The sequence below is a fragment of the Larus michahellis genome, chromosome 12, assembly GCF_964199755.1.
Source record: "Larus michahellis chromosome 12, bLarMic1.1, whole genome shotgun sequence".
Classification (NCBI taxonomy): domain Eukaryota; kingdom Metazoa; phylum Chordata; class Aves; order Charadriiformes; family Laridae; genus Larus; species Larus michahellis.
In genome coordinates this window covers 4,575,310-4,585,460 of record NC_133907.1, presented here as the reverse complement: position 1 = coordinate 4,585,460, position 10,151 = coordinate 4,575,310, and the positions used below count along the sequence as shown (strand labels likewise).

The following is a 10,151-nucleotide window of genomic DNA, read 5'->3' as shown; positions in this document are numbered from 1 at the left end:
GAGCTGGGGGGCAGCGGGGGTCTGGGTGGCCCCGGGCTCTGGAATGGTCACTGGGTGCTGGGGGGGGGGCCCGGCCCTGCGGGGGTCCCAGGATGCCGGGCCCTTGTGGGGGGCATGCGGTTTTGCTCGGCATCACGCTCCCTTCTCGCACCCGGGGTCCCCCAGGCCGGGGTTTGTGGTGCTGGAAGTCTGGGGGGGGGGGGGCCGGGGCCAGCGCCCCTCCCCGTCGTCCCCATCCCACCCTTGGGGCCCGTCCATCGGGAAACGCGGGGTTAACGGTCAGCAACGGGGAGATTGGCCTAAATCTGGCGCTTATTTGGGTTCGGTGCCAAAAAAGACATTAGGAAGCGGAAGAGGATTTATTCCCACGCTGGGGTGGCCGGGGGGGGGTGCCCCGGGTCCTGCTGAGCTCCCTGGGGAGGAGAGGCCCCGCGCTGCATGTGGCCCCCGGGGCTGCGAGACGCTGGGAGATGCTGCAAGACACTGGGAGACACTGGGAGATGCTGGAGATGCTGGGAGATGCTGGGAGACACTGGGAGACGCTGGGAGATGCTGGAGACGCTGGGAGATGCTGGAAGATGCTGCGAGATGCTGGGAGATGCTGGGAAACACTGGGAGATGCTGGAAGACATTGGGGGACGCTGGGGGACGCTGGAAGATGCTGGGAGACGCTGGGAGATGCTGGAAGATGCTCGGAGACGCTGGGAGATGCTGGAAGACACTGGGAGACGCTGGGAGACACTGGAAGATGCTCGGAGACACTGGGAGACGCTGTGGGATGCTGGGAGATGCTGGGAGACACTGGGAGATGCCAGGAGATGCTGGAAGACACTGGGAGACACCGGGAGATGCTGGAGATGCTGGGAGACACTGGGGGATGCTGGGAGACGCTGGGAGATGCTGGAAGACACTGGGGGACGCTGGGGGACGCTGGAAGATGCTGGGAGACACTGGGAGACACTGGAAGATGCTGGGAGACACTGGGAGACGCTGTGGGATGCTGGAAGATGCTGGGAGACACTGGGAGATGCCGGGAGATGCTGGGAGATGCTGGGAGACACTGGGAGACACTGGGGGATGCCGGGAGATGCTGGGAGACGCTGGAAGACACTGGGAGACGTTGGGGGACACTGGGAGATGCTGGGAGACACTGGGTGCTGGGAGCGGGAGGGCAGATTGGGGCAGATTTGGAGGGATTTGTGCTGTGGGAGCGGGGGCGGCCGGGCATTGGGCTGTGGGCACCGGGATTCTCCTGGCACTGGGGATTCCTGGCTGTGCCGAGTGTCGGTGTGGGGAGCATCACCGATCCTCGCCCCCCTGCCCCCCAAACTCCCCATCCCAATTTTGGGGGCACCACCGGGATGAAGACCGCGTGCTCCATCCCCACCATCCCGGGGAGGGGGAGGGTTCCCTCGGCCCCCACCGACCCACAAAGGACAAACCCGGCCGATCCCGCGTCAAACCCTCCCACCGAACTGCGAAATAACGAGGATAATAGTAATAATAAAAAATCAATAAACATTTATTCGATACAGCTGTTTTTAATACATACAGTACATCGAGTTACCCTCCGCGGTGCTCGGCGGCGCGGCTGTTAAGAGCTGCTGTTACAGTACTCTCCAACTGAGGATTTTGCAATGATTAACAAAAGGAACAGATCGTCACAAATCGGGAGTTTATTATAAGATAGTTTACTGTTAAAACAATTTTATTTTTTGCAAATAAACACTTTTTAATATATATATTTATATATTTATATATATGGTTACAAGTGATAAATTGAAAATTCTTTTTTTTTTTTAAATTTTTTTTTTTTTTTCCATTTTCTTTTTTTCCCCAAAATACACTTATGCACTAATAACTGGCATCGACGAGAAACATTCGGATATGCCGTGGGATGGGTGTCACCAGGAGAGAAAGAAAAGAACAAAACGCTCCCAACGTTCCTGGGTGCGAGCGATGCCGCGGGCCGGGGCAGCTCCACCGCGGCCTCCCCGCGTCCCGGGGGGTGACGGTGCCACAGCCCTCCCTCGCCAGAGCATGGGGGTGGCAGGGAGGGTTTCTGCCATCGAAGCTTTCGGGGATGGCTCTGCGAGGTTTCCCGTGGGGTCGCAGTGCTCCCCGTCCCGAGGTTTAGCCCTTTCCTGGGGGGGTGTGGGGGGGACGGTGGGTCTCCGCAGCGGTGGAGGTGTGGGGGGGTGTGGGACCTTGGCGTCACGGTCCCCAGGGTGCTGCAGAGGCAGGTGCCACCCGGGGACACACGGGGCTGCAGCTGTAGAGCTGCCACGCAGCCCCCCATGCTCTGAGCCCCCCCACACCCCCAATGACTTACCACGAGTGACCCCCCGGGCAGCAGGTGGGGACTGGGGGGGTAACGCTGCTCCCCAGCACCCCCTTCGTGGGGCTTTACATTAACTGTAGGTTACTCCCCGCTGCCGGAGGGGACGACCCTATGGCTCAGTCCCTGGTGCCAGCGCCAGGCCCGGGGGGGTCCCGCGCTGTCACACCTGAGGGTCCCCGAACCCCCGCGCGTGATGGGATGGAAGGGGAGAGGACGCGCTCGTCCCCACCTCACCCCGCAGCCCCTCTCGGCCGCCCCTCTGGGCTCAGGGGGGTTTCTCCCGTCGGCCGCTGCCTCGCCAGGAGCACCTGGATGGGCACAACCCAACGGGGACAACCCGCGCTGGCACCGCCGTTGTGTGCCGCAGGGCTGGCAGCTGCCCACATTCCTGGTATCGCTCCAGAGCCTTCCCTGGACAAGCCGGAGAGTAAAGGAAGTCTCATGGAGAAGGCGACGGTGGGAGAACATATTCCTCTTGAGTGATGACTACTGGGGGAAAAACACCTCTTAAGGGGAAAAAATGAAAACCCTGAAGATTTCACTTTCTCATAAAAATTTCCATTTGAGCGTGGTGCTGCCGTCACAGGAGCGCCTCCCAGCTCCGAGGGTGACGGGGACAGCCCCAGCACCGGGACCGCTGTCCCCACCGCCCTGAGCCCATCGCCTGCCCCGAGACCCCAGACCGTCCCCGGGGTCCCCTCTGGGATGGTGCCACCCCCGCGAGGCCACCACGGCTGTCCCCGCTCCAGCCCCTCGCTCCCAGTCCGCTCGTTTGGAGACACTCCGTTAATGAAGCAGGGGGACGGGTTTCCAGCCGGACCCCACAACGACACCCCCAAGCTGGCCCTTCCCCAGGGCTCCCCCACCTCGAGCAGCTCCCAGTCGCATGGGAGCACAGTGCTGCCTGTTAATTTCATTAATGAGAAGCCAATTAATTGCATGTTAATGAGACTCGAGCCCTGTGCTATCCCCAACGGGAGGCGGTGGGGATCAGAAGGTGAAGGTCCAAACCAGCGGCCGGGGTGACGCGGGTCCCCGCTCCCCGGGCCAGGGCACGGAGCTCTGCCAGGGGCATTCCCCTGCGGTGGGACGGGATTTCAGGATCCAGCGGCTCCCTCCACCCCTTGGCAGAGATTTCGGTGCCGAACTCTGCACCGTGTCCCCAGCTCTGCCCATTCTTCCCTCCCTGCCGCTGCCGACACCTGCTGAGCATGGCCCGAGCACCCTCCCCGGGTGCAGGGTCCCTCCCCACCACCCCTCCAGTGGTTATTGCTTTGGTGAGCCGCTACGGGGCTCTGCAGCAGCCGGCGCCGTCCCTCGGGTCCAGCACGGCAAAACGCCACGGCCCAGGACGGTGTCCCCACGTCCCCGTCATGACAAACACCGAGACAGCTCCGAGGGCGCAGGTCCTACAGTTCCCAAAGTTCTCCTCCCTTCCCCGGGGAGGCAGGATTTGTACCAGCGACACCATCAAAACAAAGACTGGATGAAACGCAAGTGGCAAACAGGCTAATTAAGCTTTCTCACTAATTGCTTCGAAGCCTGGCGCAACCAGCAGCGCTCAGGTGGGTTCCCTCGCCCGCGGGCAGGTGCCCAGCCCCGGGCTGAGCCACCGGCTGATGGGGATGGTGGCATCCAGCTGCCGGCAGCCATGGACGGAGCAGGAGCACTGGCTCCTCCGAGAAGCCGCCCCGGCTTCAGACACCGCCATCTCCTCCCTGCCTCCGTGGCCCTAATGACCTGCCAGTGGAGAAAGACGTTAATTATTACTAAGCAGCTCCTCGGAGCAGGGAAATGATACTGAGCCTCCAGCGGGTGGTGAAGAGCAGTGAAGGAAACCGAGGGTTGAGGTTTTAATTGATTAAAGTAAAAGCAGAAGCTCTCCTCCTCCCGACACCACCTGCCCGGCTCTGCACAGGGGGGAAAAAAAAATCAAATTAAGGTTTTCTGTTCTGTTACCGAGAGAAAACGTGCCCGTTTCCCAAGGACCGAGGTAGCCTGGTTTTTGTCTGGAGACAGACACATCCCGGTCCGGGGATGGCTCCCCCCAGGCCGGAGCGAGGTGTTACGACGGTATTAGTACAGACGCAAAGAAAAGCCCGGGGAAAGAGAAGAAGCGAGGGACAGCCCGCCGTGCAGGGACTCCTGTCCCCGAGGAAGATGGCTGGGGGCTTGGATGCATCTGGGGGGAGCCGAGACTCACCCCGCGGCGGGTCCCAGTCCGGAGGGACGAGGCGAGTGCAATGTGCCCGAAAGCAGGATCCATGATTGTCACTTGATGCTGCCCCCCCTGTCACCATTACACACCTCCCGCAGGCACAGCTGGGAGACTGAAAACCCCACTCCTCCTTCCTGGGCAATCAGCACCGTTGGGATGGGACGCGATGGGGACCCTTGAATCGCCCTTTCCACCAGCTGGACCCCCTCGTGCTGGCTGGCTGCCATCGCCGCTGTAGGGCTCCGTGTCCAGCTACATTTGCAGACACCTCGAGCACCGGGGCGCAGCTTCCCCCGTTGCACCCCCCCACCACGCTCTCACCACAATGCTCCACGGCGCTCACAGCATTCCCGCAACTTTCGGTTCAACCTTCCAACCTGACCCGTCCTACAGCATCCTCCTCCTCTCCCATTGACTTCCAGGGGTGCTGACAGCTCCTGCACCCCCTCCGGCAGCTGCAGCCACCCCTGCCACCTCAGGATGATGCTCTGCCAGCTCCGTGCCACGCTCCCTGCTCCTTCCTCTGCCCACCTTGCGCTGCCCAGACAAACCCCGGCACCGCGCCGGCCACAAGCACCACGGAGCCCGTCCCTGCCGAAGGACGTTCCCTCTCGCCCCGAGGCTGCAGGGAAAGCGCGACCAGGACCCCCACGGCGTCCACTGCCAGACCCTACTGTCCCCGGCTGCTTGCACGGGTCAAACATCTTTGGAAACATCACCCTGGGTGCAGGGATGCGGGCGCTGCCCGCAGCGGGAGGCTGGAGCCCGCCGGGGGCTGCCGGACAGGCAGGGAGCAGGCAGCACGGCGGCAGGCAGTCCCCCCACCCCAGCAGGCAGCCGCAGAGAGACCCCGTCCGAGGGGGCCCCGCTGCTATTGCACTTTTCTTTCGCTCAAGCGTCACCAGTTTGGCGCAGGGAGTAAGAAGGGAAGTCCCGGGCAGGGCAGGGGGGACGGCGGCAGGGTCCCGGGCAGGGGGGTATGTACATGGGCAGGGGGCGCAGAACGGTCCAGCTTGCTTGATCCTGTTTGTTTTCCAGTGTGAAACAAGGTCCGTGACTTGTTTAAAGTGGTTAATTGGTATTTTCTGTCTCTTTTTTTTTTTTCTTTTTTTTTTCTTTTCTTTTTTGTAAAAAGGGGGTGAGTGGAGGGTGGGGGGGAGGGGAGGTGGGACGGGGGGCACAGAAAACTGGGAGAGACCCCCACCCTGTTACCCTGGGCTGTAAACGAATCCTCGGAGACGAGTCTCTGAGCTGCTCATTTCTCGGGCATCTTGCTGGCTCCCCCCTTCCGCTGGCTCGGGGGCTTGGGGACGCGCTCGTCCCTGTCGGGGCTGCCTCGGGAGCTTTCCCAGTGCTCGAGCGTTTTCTTGTGATTAGTCTTTGCTGCCACGCTCTCTCTGCCCTTCGGGGACGGTTCTGGAGGCCTCTCCTTGGGTTTCCTCCCCCTTTTCTTCCCACTTGTGCTTTTCTTTTTCTCCTCTTTGCTAGAAGAAAGCTGTTCCCTGCTTTTCTTTTTCCGGCTGGCCTCTGCGGAGGTTCGGAACCAGTTCTGTCCATGGGGTGACACAGGGGTTAGTGACCATCCTGGGGCTGGCCACCGGCACGCACAGCCCATGCCTCGTCTGCCCAAGCCTGGACCACCCCACGTCCCACCGGCATCGCCTCCCCAAGGATAAGCTGGCCGGCACTGAGCAGCTTCAACCAGCCCAAGGGTGTCAGGGACCAGAAGGGGGACAGGGAGGTGTCCCCTAGACTGTCACAGCGTTGCTGATGCTGCTGGGAGCTGCTGTGCTCTGCTCTTGGCAGACAGGGATGGATGGAGCGGGACAGTGTGAGAACGGGCGTGTTGGAGCGGGGACCAGCCTGGACCATTCCCAGCCGTTTCCTTACCTCCGAGTGAGCCTTGATGATGTGGTACTTGACCCCGCTTTCGGAGCTGAACTCCTTCTGGCACAGGAGGCAGCGGTACTTGCCCACTGAGTGGTCCCCCTGCAAGACAAAGCATCCTCCTGCAGCCCCAGGCAGAGCCGAAAATGCCCTGGGGGGGTGGCTCCCCCTGCCCTGCTCCCCCCACAGTGAAGGGAGGTCGATGCTTGAACTTCGAAGCAACAGAAAATAAATACTGATTTCTAAACCACCAGATCTCCGCCGGCCCTCGGTCCCAGGCCAGGAGCTCACAACCGCATCTTCTGCTCTGATTTTCGGCCCGTGCTGGTCGTGCAGCCGGCTGTCGTGGCACCGGTGCCAGGCATCAAAGCGCCAGGTCCTGTGAGCTCAGAGGGCAGCGAGCGGCAGGTTTTGCTGCCTGTGCATCCCCACCACCGGTTGTTACGTTGCTACCGACACCGTGTGTGTCCCCGGGCGCGTGGGAGGCTGACGGGGCTGATCGCCCCATTTCCTCGCTGTCAGCAGATTTGTGATCTCCTGGGGCTGAACCGCCACCTAATTTATGTCCAACAGACTCACCTAATTTTCCTTTTACGCTGTCAAAGAGACACAGCGACTGCTGGATTTCTGTCATTAGAGCCCTTGTGGGGATGACTGATCTCCTGGCTCTGGCGCAGTTCAAGGCACAGGGGAGATAATGTGCTCTCTATTGACGAGGGGTTTATGGATGGGCCCCTCCAGGCAATGTATATGCTCCCTGGGAATTTCTCCGTAGCTGGCTCCGTGCTGTAAATCTGGAGTTAGACAGGTCTTTCATTGCAGGGACAGGCAGGACGCGGGCAGGCCCAGCCCCGCTGCTGGCTGGTTTCAGAAATACTCACGCAAAAATTCCCCTCAGCGCATCAATCCCCGCCGAGGCCGGGGCGCTGCCTGGCAGCACCCTCCGCTCTCGATGAGGCTGGATGCGTTTCAAGCAGTTCTGCAGGATTTTACAGTGGAGATCGCAGGCCAGCTCAGGAGGGGCTGCGCAAGTTACACCAGATTTGGTGGCACACGTATCCATGGCAAAACTAAATCCCCTGGGAGGGCAAGAGTCCTGCTGACAGCAGTGCCTGGGGGACACGAAGCAGCAAACTCAACCCCAAGCACTTGGCCTCGGCTATGCCGGACTCGCTGGACCTTGAGGGTGCAGCTCTGCTGTTAAAGAAAACGCTCCTGCAAATACCTGGCTGCTTTCTGTGCATGGTACCAGACAGAAAACGGCTCCATTTTCTCTCAGAGACCGTGCTGCAGGCTAGCAAAGGAACTGCCCTGGTCTCCTGTGTTTGCACTTTTATCCTGCCTAAATAGCGCTTCTTCTGCCGGATCTCTGCAGCCCATTTTCTAAATGATCTCATTAGGGGTTGATGTTCCAGCTAGTGTTGGAGGAGCGCGGGAATTTGTGTTTTTAATAACCACGGGGTATTGGAGCTGCCTCCTGGAAGCTCCATTCAATGGAAGCTGCAGCTGGAAACGTTTCAGGGTATAAAGCTTTACCAGCTCTTACTCAGTTCCAATTTGAGGGACCTACGCTGAGCTCCCGACCCCTCCCCCGTGGCGGCTGCAGGCCACCGGAGCTCACTGCAGCCGGCAGCGTTGCTGCTCTGTCGAGCGAGCGGGCACTGGTCTCTGCACGGAGCATCCGGCTCCCCCAGCCTCAGCTCCATCCCCGACAGGCACCGCACCAGCCTCCCTCCAGCTGGGGAAGCTGCTGGCCTTCCAGAGGGGCTGCAGGGCTGCCCAGATCAACGGAGAAAGACTCCCCGATTCCCACCTGCCTTGGGAAACCTTCAGCTTCCGACGCCCTGCTCCCTGGCTCTGAGCTGCTGCGGCCGATGTGTGGCTGCCTGCGAGGTGCTGGCCGCACTGGGTAGCCGAGGGCTCATGAACGACTCGGGGGGCTGCAAGAACCAAGCTGGGGGACGGGGACACCGAGGCGGGAGGATGCGAGGCTGGCGGGCTCGCTCCCACTGCCCCATCTCCGAGGCACTCGGTATCTCGGAGGTCTGGGCCCTTGGGTGAGACATTTGTGTTGCAGGACCTCTCCTCCAAGGCTGGGGCCGTGGCTAAAGCGCCTCCATCACGTCTGCTCAGCTCCAGCCTCTCCACCTTTGGCTACGGGTTTGATCCTGCCCAGGAGGACGGTGCTGAGGGCGAGTGGCTGGACCGGGACAGTGTGACAATGGGTGGGCTGAGCTGTGACAACTCGATGGGCAGTGGCATTGCTTCGCCAGCCCTCCCAGCGGTCATGATTCTTTAACCCGTGCTGTTGTCCCTTGGTCTGTTGCTTCCGAACGAGCCAGAGGGGAGAGAAAACCAAAACTCAACTCCACCTTCAAGCCAAGACTGTAAAAGCAGGGACCTACCTTGTTGCAGTTGGCCAGGTGAGCTTTCAGCCCCGAGACGCTGGAGTAAATGGCTTCACAGCACTGTGGGAAGAAACAAAGCAGGGTTTGCCATGACTCCCTCCCGTCTCCCTGCCTTCCTCCGTGCCGGGGCCAGCAGCCTGCTGTGTCAAGGCCACCGGTCCAGGCTAAGCAGCGTGAGGTTAATGCTCTGCGAGACGCGGAGGGCTCTGGTCACACGTTTCCTATTAGTGCTGATGGGAGTCATGTGGCCACATCCCTCTGCAACAGGCTGAAAAATGTCTCCCCTAAATGTCTCTGTGGAAAACGTACATTTGTGAGGAGTCGGGAGGTCCTGCTGGGCTACAGGAGTTCTTGGAGCCACAGCAGACGCTTAACGGAGAAGAGAAATCACCCAGGCAGCAGCATGACCAGTTTCTGAGCAATGTCTTTTCAAAGTGCCTGTGTATGACATTAATTAGCCAGCGCGTCTCCCCCGGCCTTGCGGTAACAGCCCCGTTCAAAACTCCCATTAGCAAGGCTTTGTTTCAGATGATAAATCAACGGCCCCAGCACGAGGGTGGAGTTCACCTCCCTGTGAGCTCAGGCCAAGGCTGCGTTTCACAGCAAGATGAAGCGCACGCACCATGTCGCTGAGGTCTTTGCCTGTCCCAGGGCTTTAAAAAGAATGGCTCAAAACCAGCCCCGGCTTTACTCTGGGAAAAGCAGGTTCTCAGCATAAAAAGGCTCTCAAGCACAGACCGTGCAGCCTTCGTCCCGTCCGCACCTCGGGAGCTTCCCAAAGGCAGCTCCAGAGTCCAAACAGGACAATGCTGAACCATCAGCCCAAGGGCACCTGGGGAGAAGGTGGCCCGGTCCCCAAGCCTGGTAGCTCCAGCACACCAGGAGGGTTCCAAAGGTGGGACACGCTTCAACCAGGCGCGGCAGCAACCCAAGGGAGAGGAGATGAAACAAGGGTCCGAGCATCGCTGCCAGCTTCATCTGGGGCCCAACAAGAACCTGGCTTTGGTGGGTTTCTGCCCCCAAAACCCCCCCTTCCTCCTGCAGACTGAGACCGGCCGGCCCGGAAAAGAATAGATACGGTCCTTACGTTGTTGGGACAGTTGATGCGGCCCTTCTCCTTCACTTCGTTCTTCCAGTTTTCCAGCAGCCTCGGATTGAGCTTTGGAAGCCCCGGTCGAGTGTAATTGAGCTGCAAACAATAGAAGACGATTAGCAGAGCGGCACACACCAGTCCGGTCCTTGGTGGAGTCCCCGCTCTTCACATGGGGCTCGTTCCCCCCCCCAGGAAAAGTGAATC

At 60.2% G+C, this 10,151-nt stretch overlaps 1 protein-coding gene across 2 annotated transcripts in view; it reads right to left on the bottom strand.

The window, feature by feature from the left end:
• Positions 1-5,714: 5,714 nt before the first annotated feature.
• ZNF512B (zinc finger protein 512B) overlaps positions 5,715-10,151 on the bottom strand; it is a 31,026-nt gene continuing 26,589 nt past the window's right edge. For both annotated transcript variants that reach the window (XM_074604819.1, XM_074604820.1), the window contains 4 exons: positions 9,942-10,043; positions 8,852-8,914; positions 6,450-6,548; positions 5,715-6,108 (listed from right to left, as the gene is read on the bottom strand). In XM_074604819.1, coding sequence (XP_074460920.1) covers positions 5,815-6,108; positions 6,450-6,548; positions 8,852-8,914; positions 9,942-10,043 — 558 coding nt within the window. In that variant the 3' untranslated portion in view covers positions 5,715-5,814. The remainder of the gene's footprint in view (positions 6,109-6,449; positions 6,549-8,851; positions 8,915-9,941; positions 10,044-10,151) is intronic.